The 23,447-nt window shown below is 50.7% G+C and overlaps 1 protein-coding gene across 2 annotated transcripts; it reads left to right on the forward strand.

Annotated features, from left to right (window-relative positions):
* Window positions 1–236: 236 nt before the first annotated feature.
* Window positions 237–21,076, forward strand: B3GNT7 (UDP-GlcNAc:betaGal beta-1,3-N-acetylglucosaminyltransferase 7). 2 transcript variants are annotated; one of them, XM_070269459.1, is made up of 3 exons: window positions 555–829; window positions 2,728–3,913; window positions 19,720–21,076. In XM_070269459.1, exons 1-3 carry the CDS (start codon window positions 819–821, stop codon window positions 19,732–19,734), a joined length of 1,212 nt encoding a protein of 403 aa, XP_070125560.1. In that variant the 5' UTR covers window positions 555–818; the 3' UTR covers window positions 19,735–21,076. The 2 variants fall into 2 exon arrangements, with proteins under 2 accessions (XP_023498319.1, XP_070125560.1); XM_023642551.2 differs by lacking the exon at window positions 19,720–21,076 and having other exon boundaries at window positions 237–829; window positions 2,728–5,127.
* The last annotated feature ends 2,371 nt before the right edge of the window (window positions 21,077–23,447 follow it).

Consider the following 23,447-nt stretch of genomic DNA (forward strand, 5'->3'; position numbering starts at 1 on the left):
GGGCGGGGCCCAGGCGGGGGAGGCACAGAGAAAACTTCCAGAGCTGGGGCCCGACATAGGCTGCCCAGTCTCCTCCCGGCCTCCTCGGCTGTGGGTTTGGCTCTCCCAGCCCAGTCCCTCTTCCCCGCAGACCCGGCTCTAGGAAGCTGACCCGAGGGACCCCAACAGCTAGATGGGGGGGGGGGGGGCCTGCCTGGGGAGGGGCAAAGGGGGGAGGGCAGAAGGAAGTGGAGGGGGAAAGGGAACCCGTCTGCCTCTGCTTCCCCCACCGAGGAAAAGTCTCATCGGGGTCCGAGGGAAATGGCGGGGCCTCGGGGCATCCGGGGAGGATGGAGGTGGGTGGTGTCCGGGAGCCATCCAGAAAGGACGGGCGACTCCAAGGGAACCTCCGCGGGGAAAACTGCGTCCCCGGGGGTGGGGGTGACCCTCGTGGGCTCCGAAGTCCCGGCTCGGCCACTCCGGCTCGGGCCAGGTGACCTTGGGCGGCTGCACGCGCTCGGGGACCTCGGGTTTCGCCTCCGAGCAATGGGCAACTCCCTCCCGGCCGCGGTGCGCAGGGCCGGGCGCGCGGCCGAGGGGATGGAGGGCCGGGGGCGCCGAAGGGGTTAACGCACCTGGGCCGCCGCCGCCCCTCCAGGCCCCTCCTCCGGTCTCCGGGAAAAGGAAAGTCACGGCGGGGGCGCGGCCCGACCTCCTCCCCCGCCCGCCCCCCGCCCGGGTCCCCGCCCTGGTCCCCGCCTGCCTGCCGCCGTCCGGAGCCGCGGCGCTCAGAGCTGCGACCCGCGCGCTCCGCTCCGCCGCCACCGGCCCGGGCCGCCATGTCTCCGTGGTGAGTGGGGGCCGGCTGGGCCGTCGCGCTGGGGGCCCTGGGCTAGGGGCGCGGGGACCTCGGGCTCCCCCTCCCTCGGAGGCCGGGGGGCGCACAGCGGGACGCCGGGCGGCTCTCGGGGATCAGAGGTGCTGCGCTGGGTGCCCGGGGGCTGGCCTCAGTTTCCCGCGGACAGACGGGCTCGCGCGGCGGGGCCGGAGATGCCCAGCGCTGCGCGGCGCCTGGACCGGCCGGTCGGCGGCCGGGGACCGCGGGGCCGGTGCGCTCAGCCCTCCGCGCGGGCCCCGAGGCACCCAGATCCCACTCCTGGACTCCGGGAGTTAGGGACTCAAGGTCTCTCCGGCAGCTGGGTCCCGTCCCCCATTCCGAGGGCCTCCCGCGTCCGAGGCGACCTCCGTCTACCCCCATCCCCCGACCGGCTCTCCCGCTTCCCCGGGAGCTCGGCCTCGGCCCGCCTGCCTCTCCCCTCTCCTCCCTTCCTCTGCTCCCCTGCGGAGCATTCTTCCTACAAATGGAGTGGGGCTGTGCAGGTGAACAGGGTCTGGGGCGCAGGGGCCTCGCCACATCCCCCTCTGCTGGGGTGACGCTCCCCGGGCTAACGCCAGTGGGGCCTCCCAAACTGGGGTGTGCGAGCTTCACTGAAACACCCAGGGCAGGAGAAGCTGACCGAGCACTCTGCTCTCCCCGCTAGGCTCGGGTCTTGGGTCACACCCCCCACTCCGGCACCTGAGGAGTCCCAGTCTCCCAACCCCGTACACAGGAAGCTGTGGAACCCCATGGAAGAATGTCGCTGAATCGGGCTCAGCCTTTGATGGCCCTAGGTGCCTGGACCTTCAACCAGCCAGTCCTGAAGCCACCCCAGGCTGCTCGACGGCGTCCCGGTCTCTCCCATCCCCCTGCACCTGCCCATTGGTGGTTAGGGTCATTTCCCTGTTGGCCTGGCTCCGTAAGGCCACACTTTTCTGACCTGCCCTTTCTCTGGAGCCCTCAGCCCCTATGTGTCCTCAGGAGAGGCCAGGGCAGGTGGCCTGGTTCACCTTCAGATAGGGGTGCGGTGGGGGTTACCTGGAGAGTGGAGGTCTGAATATGTCCCCCTCCCAGGGCAGCAGAGCTGGAGAACTTCATCTCTCCTAGGGGACGTTAAGGGAGTGGGGCCCAGAGTAGGAGGTTAGGGGCCAGCGGACATGCCAGGAGATGCCCACTCCATTTTCAGGCCTCTGTCAGCTGTGAAGGCTGTTCTTTTTTTCAGGTCAGATGGACGAGGTGGAGGGGGGAAGGAAAGGCATTTGGAGGTCCCAAGTTAGAGCCTGTGCCCCCATGTCCCCCACACATCATTGCGCCCCCAGGCTGCAGAGCACACGCCGTCTCTACCCCTCCCAGTGGTTCACTGGGTTTGCACAGGCACGTGAAGGCAAGTGGGGTGCCTTGCAGGGGCGAGGCACAGGGCAGAGGTCTCTGCCAGAGGTCACTGCCTCCCCTGAGCGAAGGAATCCCGGCATCCTGACCGCATACCCCCGGCCCGCCAGGCACTTTAGATAGCGCTCCAGTGCCATGTTGTTACCCTCATTTCGGGGAAGAAGAAATCACGGTTTGGAGAGGTTAAAGGAGACCCACTCACAGTCACTCAGCTCGTCAGTGGCAGGGCCAGGATTTGAACCCCGGCAGCCAGACTCCACAGTGCCTGTGCTTCAGTTCTGTGCTGCATGGCTTCCCTGGTGCTGGAGGAGGGCCATCAGGGTGGGAGAGAAAGGGGGACCTTCCTCTGATGGCTCAGGGGGCCCAGGACTTGAGTCCGTGCCCAGGGTCCACTTGCCCATCTGGGATTGCAGGATAGGGGCTGCTGGGAGAGTCACAGGGCACTCATCCTTTGTCTGTACTGTCCTCTCCTCACCCCCCAGGAAGAGAACCGTCTACAAGACTGTGTGCCTTTCCCTGGCCTTGCTTGTGGCCATAACAGTATTCCAGCGCAGTCTGACCCCCAGCCAGTTTCTGCAAGAGTCCCCGCCACCCACCTTCGAGCCACAAAAGGCCCAGAAACCAAGCGGACACCTGGTGAACCCCAACAGCTTCTGGAAGAACCTGAAGGATGTGGTCACCCCCATGCCCACCGTCTCCCGGGGGCCCCAGGCCTGGGACGTGACCACCACTAACTGCTCAGCCAACGTCAACCTGACCCACCAGCCCTGGTTCCAGAGCCTGGAGCCACACTTCCGGCAGTTTCTGCTCTATCGGCACTGCCGGTACTTCCCCATGTTGCTGAACCATCCGGAGAAGTGCAGCGGCGACGTCTACTTGCTGGTGGTGGTGAAGTCGGTCATCACGCAGCACGACCGTCGCGAGGCCATCCGCCAGACCTGGGGCCGGGAGCAGGAGTCGGCGGGCAGGGGCCGCGGCGCCGTGCGCACGCTCTTCCTTCTGGGCACAGCGGCCAAGCAGGAGGAGCGGGTCCATTACCAACAGCTGCTGGCCTACGAGGACCGTCTCTACGGGGACATCCTGCAGTGGGACTTTCTGGACAGCTTCTTCAACTTGACCCTCAAGGAGATCCACTTCCTCAAGTGGTTTGACATTTACTGCCCCAACGTCCGCTTCATCTTCAAAGGTGACGATGACGTCTTCGTCAACCCCACGAATCTGCTCGAATTTCTGGCTTACTGGCGGCCACAGGAAGACCTCTTTGTGGGCGACGTCCTGCAGCACGCTCGGCCCATCCGCAGGAAAGATAACAAATACTACATCCCGGGCGTCCTGTACAGCAAGCCCAGCTACCCGCCCTATGCAGGCGGAGGTGGCTTCCTCATGGCCGGCAGCCTGGCCCACCGCCTGCACCACGCCTGTGACACCCTGGAGCTCTACCCCATCGACGACGTCTTCCTGGGCATGTGCCTGGAGGTGCTGGGCGTGCAGCCCACCGCCCACGAGGGCTTTAAGACTTTCGGCATCTCGCGGAACCGCAATAGCCGCATGAACAAGGAGCCCTGCTTCTTCCGCTCCATGCTCGTTGTGCACAAGCTGCTGCCCCCCGAGCTGCTGGCCATGTGGAGGCTGGTGCACGGCAACCTCACCTGCTCCCGCAAGCTCCAGGTGCTCTGACCCTGGCCTCTGGTCCCCTGCAGGGAGGTGGAGGGTTTGGGCCTTATGTGCTTCTGGGTGTGGTGGGGTGCAGGTAGCTGGAGGGGGCCCTCCCTCTGCGCACGCTTTCCAGAAAGTGGAGCTGAGGCCCAGGAATGTTTGGAACTGCCCGGACTGGAGAAGGTCATCTGGGGAGCGAGGCTGCTGGCCCCTGGCAGCCCTCCTAACCTGGGTCCGTTGCCTGGCTCCCTCTGACCTGGTGGGAGGTCCTGGTGGCCTCCGAAGGAACCCTGTGCTCAGGTACCTGGGCTCGGCCTGGCCCTGGATGGGTCTGTGGCTGCCCTCTTGAAGATTCTTCTCCCGTGAATTGCCTCAGTCTCCCCACAGGCCCAAGCGTGGCCCTTTCGAAAGAAGCTGAAGCCTGTGCAGGCTCACAGGTCCCCCATGGTCCACATTCCCCCACAGTCCACACCCCTGGGTCTCCTGGGGATGGAGCCGCAGAAGGCCCTCAGCATACCCCCAGACCTGCCTGGAGTCGGCTGCTCCGTCTGCTGCCAGGTGCCCTCGCTCCTGGCCGCGTCCTAGAATGCTCCCTCCAGGCCCCTGTCTGGAAGCAGGACCGGCCTCTCTGACTACCTCAGCCATCCTCAACCTCTGGATGGGCTGCAGCCCCAGCCCACCCCCGACGCAGGGCAGAGAGCAGCGCTCCAGCCCCCGCAGTCCCGGTGCTGCCCGACCAGCCCAAGCCCAGGGCCCTCTTGCAGCCCCACCAAGGCCTGGCTCCCTGGCCGGAAACCAGCCGGTTTGGCCCTGGAAGTGGACATTCCTCTCTTACTGTGAAGTTTTATTTATGAATAATTTGGAGGTGGAAGGCGCCAGGCCTCAGGAGATGGTGGTGTTCTTCCCTTCCCTTCCCTCATCCCAGTGAGACACCGCCTCCCTCGGCCCCTTTTACCACAACCCCCCACCCCCACCCCGGGCCCCCCATGCCCGTCACAGCCCCGCCCCCCTGCACGCCTCCTTCTCCAGGCCTGAGCAGACTAGCCTTTGCTCCTGCGAAGGGATGGAGTGACCCTCGAGGGCCACCCCACCCAGGTTCCGGGGTCCTCGGGGGTGGGTGCAGAAGGATGCCACCTGGTATCTCAGGGTGGAGTCACCTGGGTAAAGACTGAGGAATCACTTCTATTTTCTCAATAAAAGGGGACTGGTGTTTTTCTGGTGTGAAACTTCCTGTTGCCATTTCCATCAGAGGGTCGGTCTGGAACCAGGGTTGCCAGAGATTTCTGAAGACACAGCTTGTTCCTTGCTCTCGGCTAGTGGGTGTACAGGGGCCAGAGTCAAGAAAGATGCTCCTGGAGGGGGCAGTGACGTGGGGGTGTGAGAGAGACCTCGGAGCTAACAGGCCCCCCCCCCAAGTGTGGGCCAATGCATTCCTGTAGAGAGCAAGGCCAGAGTTGATGCCAAGGCTGAGGTTCTGGTGGGTGGGGTTCGCTGGGCCAGTCAACCTGGAAGCCTTGATAAAGTTGACAAGAAGCATTAAGATAGTGGCTCAGGGGGGTCCAGGGTTGGGGGTCGAGGGGACCACAATGTGCCCAGAACCTTGAACTGAGCTGCTTACCTCCAGGGAGTGGAGAATGGGGGGCAGCTACCCCCAGGAGAAGGATACGGGGCCACAGTGAGCAAGCCAGCAGCTCCCTGCCTAAGTCCAGCTCGGGGCATCGCATAGTAGATCAGCTGCCCCCAGAGAGTCATTCACTTATTAATGTCTGCACTCGGCCCCTCCTGCAGGTGTGAGATAGCAATGGCTGGGTCTGAATCTAACGTAGCATCTTAAGAGCATAGAAGGGAGGCACAAGAAGAAATGGACATCCAAGCCCTCAGAGAGGGGAAAAAGGGGACACTTAAAAAATTAATTAAGAATTTCAAGGGGCCGTGGTGTACCCACAACATGACTAACAAAAATGTACAACTGAAATCTCACAAGGTTGTAATCTATCATAACACTAATAAAAAAAAAAAAAAAAAAAAAAGAATTTCAAGGGGCCGGCCTCGGGGCGCAGTGGTTAAGTTCACACATTCTGCTTCTCAGCGGCCCGGGGTTTGCTGGTTCAGATCCTCGGTGCTGACATGGCACCGCTTGGCAAAAAGCCATGCTGTGGTAGGCGTCCCACATATAAAGTAGAGGAAGATGGGCATGGATGTGAGCTCAGGGCCAGTCTTCCTCAGCAAAAAGAGGAGGACTGGCAGTAGTTAGCTCAGGGCTAATCTTCCTCAAAAAATTAATTAATTGATTAAAATTAATTAATTAAAAATTAATTAATTAATTAATTAAAAAATAATAAAAAAGAGAATTTCAAGATTGCCACAGCAGTTAAACCAAGCACAGGGCCCTTCTGAGGCAGGGCCTCGTGACTGTGCAGGCCAACAGCCAGCCCTGTTTGTCACTCACCCTCAGAAGCCAGGGGCTGCAGAAAGCAGAGTAGGGCATTACAGCCTCTGTCCACTCAGAGCTCAGTCCAGCAAGGGCAAGAGCAGTGGAGGGACACTGAGGAGACTGGGAGATGGAAGGCCCAGGCCCAGGTGGGGGTCCAGAGGATCCAGGGGCAGCGCTGTGTTGAGCAGCCACCTGAAGGATGAACGGGCAGGCCAAGGGAAGGGCTTGTGCAAAGGGCCGGAGGGTGGGGAGGTGGGTGCATGCTGAAGCAGAGAGGCTGGGGCTGGGCTGGGCTGGGCTGGGAGGCAGGCAGCCTTCTGGGTTACAGGAGGATGTTCAGACATGATCCTGAGAGCAGAGGCGCAAGCAGCAAGGCACAGGGGCCTTGGATGTGCACCCCTACCTCTGGGCTCTGGCCGTCTCCAGCTGGGCCCCGTGGACCGGGAGCTCTATGTGGAGCTTCCTCTTTGCTCCCAACCTCCTTTCAGACCACAGGTGCCCAGGTCTGGGCTGGCCAAGTGGGCTGGGAGAGGAGTGGGGTACCAGCATTAGCACAGCAGAAAGAAGGGAAGAAGGGAGAGGGAGCCCACCTGAGGGGGGCCAGTGTAACAGGACCCCCAGCACAGGGTGGGGAGAGGGCATCAGCCTGGGCCTGACAGTGCACCTGCATCCTGAAGGAGGAGTGGGTATTTGCCCGTGGTGGAAAGAGGTGGGAGGGACTGTCCAGGCTGGGGACACACACAACAGCCCAGAAGTGCAAAAAAGCCGGGCCTCCAGAGAAGCAGCCAGCTGCCTTGTGTGGACAGTGACGGAAACAGGAGAGCTGGCGTGAGGGTGTGCTGGTGAGAAAGGCACGCCTTGCTAAGACCTAGGGTGCTTTCCGCAGGCATTGAGGAGCCATTGCAGCTTCCAAAGCTAGGAAGAAACAAGTTCAGATGGGGACTCTAGAAACATGTCCTCCTCTCCAGTCCTCCATCTGGGGCATGGGGAGGCAGCCAGTCCCAGGTCCCAGGAGCATCAGGCTGGGAACATGGAACCCGGTCCCAAGGCCTCCCCACCACTGTCCCCCAGCTCCTCTGTCCCCTTAGGAGGAATGGGGCTCTAGGAGAGAGAGGCTAGTGACTAGAATTCCTGAGCCAGCCTGTCCAGAAGAATGCCCCAGCCCCAACACCGCCCCAGCTGACTGCAGCCCTCAGCCAGCTCCTGGCCTGGCTCTGGTCCCTCCACTCAGCTGACCCTGGTTTCCTCAGTCTGCCTCAGAGTGTGACCTGGCTGCCTCCAAAGACAGGCCTGACCTTTCCAAGGTTTATTGCTGATCATTTTGGGAAACAGATGCAAAGGCCATTCTGGAAGTTTCCAGAAGCTTCAGGTATTTACCATCTTGCTTCCTGGTAATAATGATAACAACTTGCCATTTTATAGAGCATATCTGATATGCCCAACACTATGATAAGCACTTAACATGTATAATCGGTATGCCATGAACTCAGGATACCAGTATGGTTACATTTTCATTTTTCTCTTGATTGCGCAAGTCCTGAGTCCCTCATGTACCCTTTTTGGCAGAAAATTGAAGGGGAGCAGAATATGACACCCCAAAATATGTCTCTTTGGCATAAGGATTATCTTGAGCTGGTTACTTTTAAGAAACAGCAAACACAGAGCAGCTGTGGAACCCAAGTAGCAGTTACCTTCTTGCAAGGGATATTTACATATGTAAAGGAAATCTCCAGTTGTAAGTTTCTCCCTCTCTGTACCAGGAAGAGGAGGCTGGCTCTAAATCATAAGAAACTCACCAACGGAGAAGGCAGTGACTTACATTTGCATAACAACCTGTGGAACTTATTTACTGTGCTTTCGTAGTAACCTCCCACAAGCCGCCTCCTCCCCCTGCCCTCCCAACATCTTTCTTTTGTCTTTTACTGAAGATGGTATTTAAGGTGGTGGCTTGGGCCATTTCGGAGAGTTTTACTCAGTTTTTCCGGTTAACTCCCATGTATACAGGAGGTATACATACGTGTTATTCAACTTGTTTTTCTCTTGTTAATTTTTTATTACTGGGGAGAGGGGGAGGTCTCAGATAAAAACCCAGAAGAGCAGAGGGAAAATTATTTTTCCTCCCGACAGAATCCTACCTCTCCCTCTTGGAGCCCACTCACTCACAAACTGTCCAGAACCTCAGCGCTTCCTTGGTCCCAAGAGTGTGTTCTCCGGAAAGTCTGAGCTGGCCTCTTTGGCCCTTGCCTCTCGGTCCACACGGTGGCGCTGTGGAACGCAGCCCCCGGCACAGCCCTGGGATGCTTAGGCACCATCCTCTTGCACCGGATGCTGCGGAGCACACATCCGTCTTTTAATCACCTTCATGAGCACAGTCATCCTCCCCCAAGAGCAGTAGCAAGCGAGGGGTGCTGGGTCCTGTGGCTCCCAGTCAGCTGCCCAGTCTGGGGAACCCCATAAACTCCTTCAGGCTCTCTCTGTCCCTGTGACACAACTTTCCATGCCTTTCGTGATGGTAAATTTTAGTCAATCCTCAACCTGAAATTGGGGAGCAGGTTGAGGGGGGTTGGGGCTCAAGCCCATTCCTCCCCAAGGCACTGAGCTTTGGATCAAAATACTTCCGCTCCTCCCCTGCCACCAGCTCTGCGATCCCAGGGGCCTTGAGAAGGGGTAGCCTTGTCAGGAGCGGAAGGTCCCATTTTGCTCTCCTGCCAGGTGATCGGTGCCCGGTGCCCCCTGGGCCTTATTTGCATAACTAAAGGAGAGCACTCAAAGAGCCCTCCCCTTAACTGGGAAAGCCTGCTCCAAGGTGACTGGGCAAGTCTGCCCACCTAAGGTGAGAGGCAGGGAGGGACGCTTCTGGAACCCCATTATACACCACAGTCAAGAGAAGAAACGGAGGCTCCCAAGAGAAGGGTCCCACAGCTATTGTGTGACAGGACACAACTTGACCTGTCGTCTGTGCTCCTAACCCCTCACGCTCCCCTCTCCCAAGGACTTCACCTTCTCTCTTTTTCCTTAGTGGTAACTTCCACAGGTATTTGTGGTTTTTTGCTGGAAAACCCAGAGAATAGAAAAATGTAATGTCCAATGAGTGATCGGAAATTTGGTATTTTAGTGTTTGGGGGAGCCCTGCCGGTATGAACAGAGTAAGAAAAAAAATTTTTTCAGATAGTTATTTAAAATATTGTGAAGAAAAACTTTACTGTCTCAATGAAACTCTGTGCATGGGTTAAAGGGCGGCCCGCAGCTGACCGATTCTGGCCCTGTTCCTTGTCTTTGAGCTATTTTGCACCTCTTTTTAAATTGCAGGCACTGATGGCTACCCAACGGCAGAGCTTCCATTGACTTCTCTCCCCCCTGTGGAAAAACCAGTGTTTTTTGTTTTTTTTTTTTTAAAGATTTTATTTTTTCCTTTTTCTCCCCAAAGTCCCCCGGTACATAGTTGTGTATTCTTCGTTGTGGGTTCTTCTAGTTGTGGCACGTGGGACACTGCCTCAGCGTGGTCTGACGAGCAGTGCCATGTCCGCGCCCAGGATTCGAACCGACGAAACACTGGGCCGCCTGCAGCGGAGCGCGCGAACTTAACCACTCGGCCACGGGGCCAGCCCCTGGAAAAACCAGTTTTGCGTCCATTCGCAGTTCAATTCCTTCACGCCATATAAATCCGTGGTTTTTGACGTCTGCTTGCCCTCATATGAGTAAAATAAATCTTCACCTCGCACTCATTTTTATACCTGTACAAATTATGAATTTAACTTTTTCTGAAAATTACCTTTTAATAATTGCTTTTATGTTAAAACCAACACACATTAGGGAGTCGAATGCAATTTTTGCATGTATTTCTAATGCAAAACTTGCATCGTGGAATAAATCTTACACCTTCCAGATGAGCCTAAGCATGGAGCTCAGTCCTTCCCCAAGGGCTCAAGTTCCCCGCGTCTGAACACCCCCTGCACCCATGAGTGTTGAAAAAATGCTTGCGTCCAGGCCCCAACCAAGGCGAGTTGCATCCGAACTTCCAGGGTGCGCGCGAGTCCAGGTGCCAGGTGGCCCGGACCCTGGAGGCCAGCAGATGACCTCTTAGGAATCTCCTCGCCTGTTTTTCTCTGGTGTGGCCGAATCCAACAGGAATGCCCGGAATTCTTGCCCCCACTCGCAGGCTAGGCAGCGCCCCCGGGGGCTGGCAATCGCGGCGGAAAGGAGTTGCTGAAGGGCACGGGCGTCCGAGGGCGATCGGCCCAGCCCGCGACCCCAAAGGCCATCGCTGAACCGCCTTGGACTTTAGTGGGGACCATCGTGCTTTGCCGTTGGGGGTGACTGGGGCGGCGATGGGTGGCGATGGAATCTGCTGGATACTCGGGTTCTGGGCAGGAGGTGGGGATGGCGGCGCCGCAGGGTCCGCTCCCCCAGCGCGGCATCGCCCAGCCGCCCCTACCTGCGGGCACGGGCCACTCGGCCGTGGGGAGCGCGGGGGACGCGCAGACCCCGCGGGGCTGGCTCCTGAGCCGCCGCGCGCAGGAGGAGGAGTTCCCCCGGTGCGGTGCAGTGCCAGGAAAGGGCAGGGAGCGCCCCCAGCCGACCACGTAGGACATCGTGACAGTAGGAGTGGAGGGACGATTTGAGCTGCTTATGTGAAATGTGTAACTTGCATTACTTGCGCCTGAAGTGATCCGGTACCTGAGGGCATGTGTGCCTCAAAAATGCTGGAGAGCTCCGCACCAAACTGTTGAACAAGAAATGTTTCCTGGTAGTGGGATTCCTGGTGTTTTTATCCTTTTCTTTCTGCGTGTCTGTATAAGGAAGACTTTCTATCACCAGCCTGCATCACTGAGTTGAGGGGTCAAGTTTAGGGGATAGAAGTGTGCCAAGATCTGGACAGACAGGGTGGCCTTGGAGGGAGGGAGACATTTTGAGGCCCTCGGCGCCACCTTAGGGGGACTCTTTCAGGGCAGGGAGGAATGATTCTCGTTTTACCCACCAAGGAGATAAGAGCAGCCCCTTAAGGTTGACAGAAATCACCGTGGCCAGCCCACCCTCGCCAACCTCCTGGGGTCAGAATGGGGGGCCTTAGGCATCAGGAAATAGTTTGCTGTGTTGTAATTGTTTAGTACCTGAGCTCTCATAGACAAATAATACAATAATCCACTTTTTATAAAAGCTAATATGCGATGTATATAGCCAACACTGGTTAGGATATGTTTGGCTGCAAGTGATAAATTTCAGATCAGACGGGTTGAAATCTTGAAGAGGATTTGCTGGCTCACATGAGAGAAAGGCCAAAGGCAGCCACCTTCAGGGCTGGCGTGATTCAGCTGCTCGTCCAGGATAGAGACCTAGGGCAGTCCCACTTGCCGAAGACAGCTGGCTGTAAAATGATGGGTGGAGGTCTGCGCTCAGGCAGCAGGGCTGCAAAAGCTGCACATCGACCACCACACTGGACATGTGCATATGGTCTGGAAGACTCGGAGGCAGGTCTGGAAAGAGCTGGCCATCCACCATAGCTCCTGCAGTTAGCTAAAACCAGTTGCCTGTTGAAAGGCCAGGCTCAAGTCAGGTAGCCCAGCTCATCCGGACCTAGTTAAACATTTATTGCTAGATTTGTTTTATGTAATTTGAAGCTATGCTGTTTGGCACTTTAAAAAAGTAGTTACTGAAAAATGTATCTTTTATAATGAAGACTTATGAGCCCTCGTGCATCCCAGTACACCCAGTATCCCTCCAAGATGTCCCACTTGCTCCCCAGAACCTGTGCATATGATATTACTCCTATAATTCGGTTGCATTTTATGGCACAGTTGACCTTAAAATAGGGAAGTTATCCAGGTGGGCCTGCCCTAGTCCTGTGAGCCCTTAAAAACAGAGAGCTTTCTCTGGCTACCGGCAGAAGGAGTCAGAAAGACTCATAGCAGAAGAAGGATTCCAGGGGCCAGCCCCCATGGCTGAGTGGTAAGTTCCCGCTCCGCTTCGGTGGCCCAGGGTTTCACTGGTTCAGATCCTGGGTGGAGACCTAGCAGCACTCATCAAGCCACGCTGAGGCGGCATCCCACACAGCAGAACCGGAAGGACCTACAACTAGAATATGCAACTATGTACTAGGGGGCTTTGGGGAGAAGAAGGGAAAAAAAAAAGATTGGCAGCAGATGTCAGCTCATGGCCCGTCTTTAAAAAAAAAGAAGAAGAAGGATTCCACATGTCTTCGCTGACTTAAAGATGGAAGGGACCAAGTGATCAGGAATAAGGGTTGCTTCTGGAAGCTGAGAGCAGCCCCTGGCTGGCATTCAGCAAGGACATGGGAACCTCAGTCCTACACCTACAGGGAACTGAAGTCTGCCAGTAACAGAAGTGAGCTTGGAAGAGGAGCCTGAGTTCCAGATGAGAATACAGCCGGCCAGCACCTTGATTGCACCACACGTGCTGGTCTTCTCACCTACGGAACTGTGGCGTAATACGTGGACATTGTTTAAAAAAACCTAAACGCTCAGCAAAAAATGTTAAGAATACAAGATGTTGGGGCTGACCCTTTGGCCGAGTGGTTAAGTCCGGGCGCTCCACTTCGGCAGCCCAGGGTTTCACCAGTTGGGATCCTGGACGCGGACATGGCACCGCTCATCAGGCCACTCTGAGTCGGCGTCGCACATGCCACAACTAGAAGGACCTGCAACTAGAATATACAACTATGTGCTGGGGGAGCTTTGGGGAGAAGAAGAAGAAAAAAAAAAGGAAGAAGATTGGCAACAGATGTTAGCTCAGGTGCCAATCTTTAAAAACAAAAATACAAGATGTTGCCAAACCCACAAAAGTGGTGAGTCTTTAACACGCTATTTAATCAAGCTAGAATAGATACAACTGACAAAAAACTAAAAATGTCAAAGAACCGACACACTACCCTGAAGAAGAGTGAATCAAAAATCCGTGTCTGTGCTACACTCGGCTTGTACCTTCTTTTTGCTACACATGTGTGTTGGGAAGAAAGAAAATGTCAAGTATTCCCCAAAGCGGAAATTGCACGGGCCCAACTCTATCTCTGTGAGACAGTGAGCCAGAAATTTCCCACAAAAGTAAACCAAACAGTAAGAACAATGGCAACAATCCTCACCTCTTTCTTGAATAACTGTTGGGTCGAAGAGAAAATAAAAACTATAATGGCGGGTTGTTTTGCAATCAGGAATACCACATAATTATATTTATGGGGATAATGCCAATTTACGTCATTCTGACTTCAAGGGTGTGATGCGTTAGGCCTTGGCCCTAAAGCAGTGGCTGTGGAACATTGTGAAACTTAACAACCTTAAATGCATTCATTATTTTAAGGAAAAAAATAACACAAATAACTAAACTAATATTTCAACTCAAAATTCCAGGGAAAGAAGTTTAAAACAGACTAAAGCAAGGACTGAAAAAAGAAATCATGATGACATAATAAAGATGAGGGGGCTGGCCTGGTGGTCTGGTGGCTAAGTTTGTGTGCTCGGCTTCGGGGGCCCTGGGTGCGCAGGTTCAGATCCCGTGTGTGGACCTACACACCACTCATCAAGCCATGCTGTGGCAGCATCCCACATACAAAATAGAGGAAGATTGGCACAGATGTTAGCTCAGGGCCAATCTTCCTCAAGCAAAAAGGGGAAGATTAGCAACAGATGTTACCTGGGGCCAATCTTCCTCACCAAAAAAAGATGAAAGTTGAATTTCATGAATTCGAAAGCAGTAGAATTGATAAATAAATCGAAAAGTTGATTCTTAAAAAAAAAAAAGGTTGAAATACCTAGACCTATGCCAAATTTAATAAAAGGAGAGAAAAATCAAATATAATTAGCAAGTTGATGTCATTAACGCAGATTAAAATGTAAAATTATAATAATTATAATTTCATATAAATAGATTTTAAAAATCTTATTGAAAGGTAGGATTCAAATTAATAAACAAAAGGAATAGACTCAAAAAGAAAAGAACACCCATGTGCTCCCGTGAGCGAGGAACAATTTGAAAGCATAATCAAAGAATCACCTTCCTAGAGTCTTTGGAGACCATTGGGGCAGTAAATTCTTCCAGATTCCCAAGAAAAAACTCATTCCAGCCTATGTAACCCATTTCTGACGTGGAAAAGAATGACAAGCTCTCAACTCATTTTATGAAGTTCGTGTAACCCCACTCCCAAACTCAGCAGAGAGAGCCCAGCTGCCGTTTGTCCCTAAATTCTATTGATTGGTAGTCCCCCTTGTCAAGGGCAAGCCAGCCTTTTCTTTCCAGAATTATCTCTGGGACCCCCAGGAGATTGTCTTCTGGAAAATTCTCCGCACAGCTGGGCTTTGCTCTCTGTCTTCCTCCTCACTGTCGTTGACTTTCCACGTGGATAACCTGCTCACCCACCAGCCCGTGTCCACACTACTGCTGAGTGCCTCTGACCCTCTAGGACCACCGCGTGGCCCATGGGCATTGCTGACCAGCTGTGGCCCAAAAGACCCCTTTGGGGACACTTTGGATGTTAAGGCTGACTCTGCTAGGCCTTGGGGACTGAGAGTGGGTGAGGTAGAGTGCATCCTTGGAGATTGTAGCTGCTCCCCGCCCCCTTTCCCACCAGCACCTCTGTATCTGCCCTAACTGAGACGCGTCTCCCCTTCTCATATCTTGTTCTCTTACTGGGGGAGTGGATCCCACAGCAGCGTTGTTTGGGTCCCTTAGAGAATACGGTTCTTTCAGTTTTGCCACAAAACTTCCTCCTATTCAGCTCGCAGTCACTAGTAACTGACAGACACCCAACTCCGAACTAGCTCAAGAAAAAAAGTGGATGTAACAAATCTCTAGGGCTTCAGGCATGGCTGTGTCCTGGTGCTTAAATGATAGTTCTTCATTTGTTAGCTCTTCACTTCCCTGAGTCGACTTGATTCTCCAGCAGACTTCCTCCAGATGCGGGGAAAGACGGTCCCAGGCGGCTTCAGCCTTAACTGGTCTTTGCAGCTTATACTCCCGAAAGACAAAAAAACGAGTGTCTTTTCTGATATTTCTGGCAAAAACTCAAAGGAAGACTAATTAGTCTGGCTTGTAACAAATGTCCAAGCCGGAACCAGTGTCCAAAGCAAGGAGAAGGGAGCCCTCCGACCAGAACATCGTTGAGGCCAGGGGCAGGGTTAGTCCTACTTGATCCACGTGGCCTGAGCAGGATTACAGTGGAAGAGGTCAGTGAAGGAAGGATGGATTCCCCAAAGGAAGGGGTTATGAGGAGACATAATTACAGACTTAGCCTCCAGAACCCCGGGCTGGGATAGGTTAAAGTGGATCTGCACACAAGCTGATGCTCCCACGCTTGAGCCCCCAGATGAGCTTGTGCCCTCCATCAAACCCCTCCTCACAAGATGGTTTTCTCCTGGGTGTCCTCCATCCTTCTTGCAGTCTGGCTTCCGTTCTCTGTCCACCGAAGTCTATCGGGCTTGTTCATTTGTGGTGACCCCACCTTAAACAGGTCACATCGCTTCCCACAGAGCTTTCCGGTCTGTGCGAATCTGGAGTTGAGGCTCAAACCCCAGGTTTGGAGTGAAGGAGGGAGGAAGCCAGGGCAGAAGAAAGGGAGGATGAATTTCCATTTTCTTTGCACAAGTCCGGGGCCTGCTTTCCAGAACCAAACCTGTGTTAGTTATCTATCGCTGAGTAACAAATTATACCGAAACTTAACAGTTTAAAAAATAATAAATGTCTCAGGAATTTGGGAACAAATTAGGTGGGCCCACTAGATGCAAAAATACTAAAGGAAATGTTAGAGAATCCAACTTAGTAGCACATTAGAAATGTAGCTCAATGGGCAAAGGATTTGAATAGATATTTCTCCAAAGAAGATAAACAAATAGCCAATAAGCACGTGAAAAGATGTTAGTATCTGGTGTCTTCAATGAACAAATAGCAAGAAAAATACTAAAAGAGGGAGAGAGAGCTAATAGGGTTTTTTCTGAGACATAATTGACATATAACATTATATTAGTTTCAGGTGTACAACAGAATGATTTGATGTATGTATATATTGTGAAATAATCACCACAATAAGTGTAGTTAATATCCATCCCCTCGTATAGTTAAAAAATTTTTTTCTTGTGATGAGACCTTTTAAGATCTACCCTCTTAGCAACTTTCAAATATACAATACAGTACTGTTAACTATAGTCACCGGGCTGTACGTTACATCCCCAGGACTCATCTATTTCATCACTGGAAGTTTGTTCCTTTTGATCACCTTCACCCATAGTTTGAAAGAGCCCTCAGGGCCATGTGTGGCTCTTGCCTGAATGCAGATTTGAATAAACCAAGTAAAAAAAAATGATGAGATGATCAAGGAAATCTGAACGTTGACTGAATATTTGATGATATTAAGGCATCAATGTTTAATTTTTAAGATGTGATAATGGCATTACAGTTATTCTTTTAAAGGATTGTTAACTTTTAAAGATACATGTTGAAATATTTGTGAACAAAATAATATAATATTGGGAATATGTTTCAAAATTGTCCAGAGTGGGGAGGGGAGAACATGAGGGAGGGTGAAACAGACTGGACAACACTGGGGGCTGGGGGCTGGGGGGTTCATTATCCTAGGCTTTCTACTTTAATATTTGCTTGACAATGTCCCTAATAAAAGATCTTTTAAAAACATCAATTTCAACCCAAAAGTTGACATCCTATGGAATAGTAAAGCACTAGAGTGGTTCTCATCAAGGTCACCCCACAATCATGAGCTAACTAGGTCTAGAAAGTCACCATGCAAGAAGACATGACACAATAAAACGGACTAAGAAGTATGATTAGCGAAAAGGAAGTTATACGATTTGCAGACGATATGGTTGGTTCCTACAAAAACACCCCAAATCAATTGAAATATTCCAAATTTACGACAGTGTAGCCAAGAGGCTAAATGCAAGATAGAAACGCATATAGGAAGAACAGAAATGCTTTCTTATATATCAGTAACCATCAATTGAGGCTAACTAATGACCCGATATAATCTCTCCCTTCTTTTGTTCTCTCTCTCCCCTGGTCCTGGTCCTCAGGCAACCACTGATCTGCTTCCTGTTATTGTGAGTCAGTTTGCTTTCCTCTGTAATTTTGTATAAATGGAATCATATGGTATACACTGGTTTTCATCTGGCTGCGTTCACCCTGCATGATCATTTTGAGAGTTATTCATGTTGTGGGTCTCAGTAGTTCCTCTTCACTGCTGAGTGGTGTTTCATCGTATGGATATACCACAGTTTATTTCACCCATTCGTCTGTTGATAGATATTTGATTGTTTCTACTCGGGGCATATTAGAAGTAAGGTTTGGGGCCAGCCCAGTGGCACAGCGGTTAAATGCACACTTCGGCGGCCCAGGGTTCACCAGTTCGGATCCTGGGTGCGGACATGGCACTGCTCATCAGGCCACGCTGTGGCAGGCATCCCACAAAGAAAGTAGAGAAAGATGGGCACAGATGTTAGCTCAGGGCCAGTCTTCCTCAACAAAAAGAGGAGTATTGGCGGCAGAAGTTAGCTCAGGGCCAATCTTCCTCAAAAAAAAAAACAAAAACGAAGTAAGGTTGCTATGAACACAGATGTACAAGTCTTCACCTGGACTTATATTTTCTTTCTCTCTTGGGTAAATACCAAGGAGTCAAATGCATAGATCATATGGTAGGTGTATGTTCAACTTTTTAAGAAACTCGCAAACTTTTTTCCAAAGTAGTTGTGTCATTTTACATTCCACCAACAATATAGGAGGATTCCACTTTCTCCAGATGCCCATCAACACTTAGTATGGTCATTGTTTAAATTTCAGCCATTCTAATAGGTATGTAGTGGTATCTCACTGTGGTTTTAATTTCATTTTGTTAATGACTACTGATGTTGGGCATCTTCTCATGTGATATTAGCTACGTTCATGTCTTCTTTGGTGAAGCCTCTATTAAAATTGTTTTCCTGCGTTATAAGTTCAGTTACTTTTTTTCTTATTACTGAGTTGTGAGAGTTCTTGATATATTCTGGATACAGGTCCTTTATGAGGTATATGCGTTGTAAAATTTCTCCCAGTCTTTTGAAGAGCAGAAGTTTGTAATGTTGACAGAATCTAAGTTATCAAGAAATTTTTTCTCTTATGGATTGTGTCTTCATCATATTTAAGAAATCTTTGCCTAACACAAGGCCACAAAAACTGTCTTCTGTTTTCTTCTATAAGCTTTAGTTCTAGGTGTTTTTTGTGTTTTTTTGGCTGAAGAAGATTGGCCCTGAGCTAACATTTGGGCCCATCTTCCTCCATTTTATATGTGGGACGCCTACCACAGCATGGCTTGACAAGTGGTACACACGTCCACACCTGGGATCTGAACTGGTGAACCCTGGGCCGCCAAAACGGAGCGTGCAAACCCAACCGCCACGCCACCAGGCCGGCCCCCAGTTCTAGGTTTTAGTTGAGGTCTATGATCCACTTTGAGTTCTTTTTTTTGTTTAATGATCTGAAGTATAAATCGAAATCAGTTTCTCAATTTATTATTATTATTATTACCATTACCATTATTATTATTATTATAGCCTCTCCAAAAAAAATTTAATTAACTTAAATTTTAATGTTTAATTTAAATTTGAACATAATTTCCTCCTAATGAGAGAAATTAAATACCAAGGAGTAAGGTTTTGTCAAGTAGGATGGAGCCACAGAGTGTCACAAATCCTTGCAACACATAAGCTTTTTCATCCCCCTCTTGGAGCCAATTTTTGCCCCATCAGCAATGCCACCTCCACTGACCGAGACTGAACTTTCAGTTTTTTGGTTTTTGTTGTTTGCATGTGGATATCAATTGTCCCAGTACGTTTGTTGAAAGAGCATGCTTTCTCCACCAAATGGCCTTTGCGTCTTTGTTGAAAATCAATTGACCATATATGCGTGAATCTATTTTGGGACTTTATTCCTTTCCATGGATGTATTTGTGTATCTTTATGCCAATACACATTGTCTTGATTTCTGTGGCTTTATAATGTCAGGTAATGTAAGTCTTTGAACTTCATTCTTTTTTTCAGAATTGCTTTGGTTGTCCTAAGTTTTTTGCATTTCCACGTAAACATGAGAATCAGCTCGTCAATTTCTACAAAAAAGCCTACTGGCATTTTGGGTGGGATCACACTGCATCTATGGATTAATCTGGAGGAGAATTAACATGTTAATAATACTGAGTCATTTGGTCCGTCCACAGATATGGGAAACTAAATCAAAGAAACCTCATTTATAATAGAGTCAGGAAGCCTCGAAGGGGAAACTCCCATATGTACCACTTGTCGCAGCCATACCAGCAGGTAGAAGGAAGATAAGAATTATTTTGACAAAGGAGGACATTCACCACATGGGAATTTCATCTCCTGCTTTTTCTTTTTTTCAGGAAGATCAGCCCTGAGCTAACATCTGCCACCAATCCTCCTCTTTTTGTGAGGAAGACTGGCCCTGAGCTCACATCTGTGCCCATGTTCCTCTACTTTATATGTGGGACGCCTGCCACAGCATGGCTTGCCAAGCGGTGCCGTGTCCGCACCAGGGATCCGAACCGGCAACCCCCAGGCTGCCAAAGCGGAGTGTGTGAACTTAAGCGCTGCGCCACCAGCCCGGGCCCTCATCTCCTGCTTTTAAGAATGTTTTATTTTAGGGGGCGAAATTATGCTTGGAGACTGAAACTGTCTATGCCAAAAGGTCATTTAACACAGGTTCACTGTGGGATTTATAATAGCTTCGTAAGCCGATAGCATACAGGATAATATCTCTTAATAAGCCAATAAAGAAATAACATAGCATTATCCAGACCAACCATAGATTAATCACACCATTCCAGGCAAGGGGAGATAAAACGAATAAAGTCCAGAGGGAGGGGGAGGGTGAAAGGCGCGATTAGACACGTGTGTATGGTGACGGATGGTCATTGGTCTTGGGGTGGTGAACATGATGTAGTCTACACAGAAATCAAAATATAATGATGTACACCTGAAATTTATATAACGTTCTAAATCAATGTTACCTGAACAATAAAAAAAGGAACACAGTCCCAATTTAATCGAGGTGTACCTTTTTCTTTGAGTAGGTAGTTGGGGGAGATGACTAAACCAACCAAGAGTTGACTTCTGGCTGCCAGCTCAGAATAAGGTCTCTCGTTGCTGGGGAAGCACAGTGCCAGTGTCGGCGGGCAGGCTGAGCTCCTTCATGGGCCACTGCACGGTTTGTCATCACTACCAATAAGAGAATCGCCCTTCCAGAGTAGGAGCCAAAGCCCCCAAGGTCTTCAGAGAGTTTATTTAGGTCACCAAAGAGTCACCTTGCCCAGACCGTAGCTCTGGAACATTCCTCACCAACTCTGGGCATTTAGAGCCCCCAGGGCTGTTTCTCACATGTTCTGACTGATCAGCCTGCAGCAGTGTCATCATCAGCTGAGCTACTGAGCTCTTATCAATGAGCTGGAATGATGATGACCCAACTTACTTTGTTCCTCCATCAACACAACGTTCTTGTCTTTGTCATAACCAAGTGGGTTAAAACAACTTGACTTCAGTCATAAACAAGTGGATTTGAAATTATCAAACCAACACGCATCAAAGAAGGAAGATCAAACAACCCTCCCCAATTTCCTCCTAAAACCTAATAAAACCCGATCCGTCTCTTTGTCTCTTGGGACTTGCCCGTTTCACCACAGCTCGGGTGCCAGCATCGCGATTCCTCTGCCATTCCCAAATAAACCCATTGTGCTGGTAAAATAACTGGCTGTTTTATTTTTAAGCTTGACAAATACTCTATAAAGATATACATATATGTGTGTGCGTATCCTTTTAATTCCTCTCAGCAATGTTTTGAGTTTTCAGTGTTCAGGTCTTGCAAATCTTTCGTCAAATTAATCCTTGAGTATTTAAAATTTTTTTGATGCTGTTGTAAATGTTATTGGGTGGGTTTTGGTTTTTTGGGTTTTGGGGGTATAGCTTTTAAAGTTTCGATTTTTGATTGTTTGTTGGTAGTATGTGGAAATATGACCATAAAAATTATTAGGAATACCTTAAGAAACATGAGACATGTATGAAGAAACATAATGTAACTGCGGCCCCCCCCCAGGACTAGTTCAACTGACCCCATCGTATCAACAGAGCAATTCAGAGTGGCTCCTCAGGAACTGAGACCCCTTGTCCAGTTCAGGCCGGTTGAGACCACCAACCCATCAACTGGGCCTGCGCAAATGTCCCATAAGTGACCCTTTCGATGTCAAGGGGCTGAAAACTACCCCCTCTGTCAGGGTAACGCCACCATTTTGTGATCATGTGTCCTAGAAGAGGCATGAAGCTTGACTACTCTTGTGCAGAACATCAATGGCCTCACCTCTCCTCACCTTCCATCATCTATCTCCACCCTTCAGGCCACCTGCTCTTCATCCCATAAATTGTGCCCCAAGCCCTGGATTGGGGAGACAGATGTGAGAGCATATGGCCCTGTCTCCTTGCAGATGGGTCTCACTAGAAAGCCTTTCTTCCCTCAAAAGTCTGTGTGCCACCATGTCAGCCTTTGTGTGCACTGGGAGGCAAGTCCTTGCTCAATAGCAATAAAAACCTTTTCTTGGTGATATAAGACATTTGAACAGCATATGTTTTAGGATGGAAGTCTGAATATTAATGTCTAACTTTTAACACAATTCTATCCAAAATTCTTTTTCACTTTTTCTGAGAATTTGACAAGCCTCCTTCTCTTTCTTTTTTTTTTTTGGTGAGGAACATTGGGCCTGAGCTAAAACCTGTTGCCAATTTTCCTCTTTTTGCTTGAGGAGGAGTGGCCCTGAGCTAACATCTGTGCCCATCTTCCTCTGCTTTCTTTTTTTGGATGTGGGACACCAGCACAGCATGGCTTGATGAGTGATGTGGGTCTGCACCTGGGATCCAAACCGGCAAACCCAGGTCGCCAAAGCGGAGCGAGCAGACTTAACCACCTCATCGCTGGGATGGCCCCCCAACAAAGCTCTTTTAAAAGCCATCTGACAGAATAAACAATCAAGGCTGGTTAAGAACACTTGAAAAGGAAAGAAACTAGCTTTACCAGATTAAAAACCCATTACAAATTAACTACTACAGTAGTTAAATTAATATTGCCTGGTACAATCACACATGGTCAGATTTTTTTTGCTGAGGAAGGTTAGCCCTGAGCTAATATCTGTTAATATCTGTGCCAATATTCCTCTATTTTCTACGTGGGACGCCAACATGGCATCACTGCCGCGTGGTGTAGGTCCACCTCCAGTAACTGAACTTGGGCCACTGAAGTGGAGTGTGCCAAAGTTAACCATTAGGGCACAGGGCCGGCCCCCATGGTCAGGTTAATGATACTTAATAGCTCCGAAATTGACCCTGGGATAAACAGGATTGTCATATACAACAAAGCAAGAATTGCAAATTAGGGGGCAGGGCACTGTTCATTCAATAAATGGCTCTAGGACACATAACTATTTGGAAAATAACATATAACATAATAAAATCCAGAAAAACTGAAGGACATAATGTAAAAAATAATAATGATGTCACAAAAACAGTGGGAACTGTAGATGAACATGTCATGGTTCTCTGCATAAAGCAATGGAGGAAGTCACAAAGAAAAAGGCACTGGATGTAAACATATTCCCATTTCAACTTTTTGTGCTTCAAACACCTGTGCGCGCTGGACAGAGAAGTCATGTGGCCTCAGGGACATCTGAGGAGGGGGCAGAAAATCTGAGGAATCCAAGGTGAGAGAGGTCAAGAGTGGAGTGGACAGGGCAACTGCCTGTGCCCCCTCCCGCCCCAGGCCTGTGAGGTCAGGGTGGAGACCCCGAGCCCATCCAGCTGAGTCAGGGAGGGGCCACCTGTCCCTGCAGCGCCATGATCCTTGGCCAAGGCAAGCAATTCAGCACAGAGAAAATCAGACACTCAAAAATTAAAGGGATAGATTATAACTCAGCTAAAATACCCAAGAGTTGAAAATATTAAAGGACATCTAGGATTCAGTGAAAGAGGAACATGTAAAAGTGAAAAAATGAGGGGCTGGCCCGGTGGTGTGGTGGTTAAGTTTGCACACTCCACTTTGGTGGCCCAGATTCGTGGGTTCGGATCCCAGGAG

Source organism: Equus caballus, chromosome 6 (genome assembly GCF_041296265.1).
Source record: "Equus caballus isolate H_3958 breed thoroughbred chromosome 6, TB-T2T, whole genome shotgun sequence".
NCBI lineage: Eukaryota > Metazoa > Chordata > Mammalia > Perissodactyla > Equidae > Equus > Equus caballus.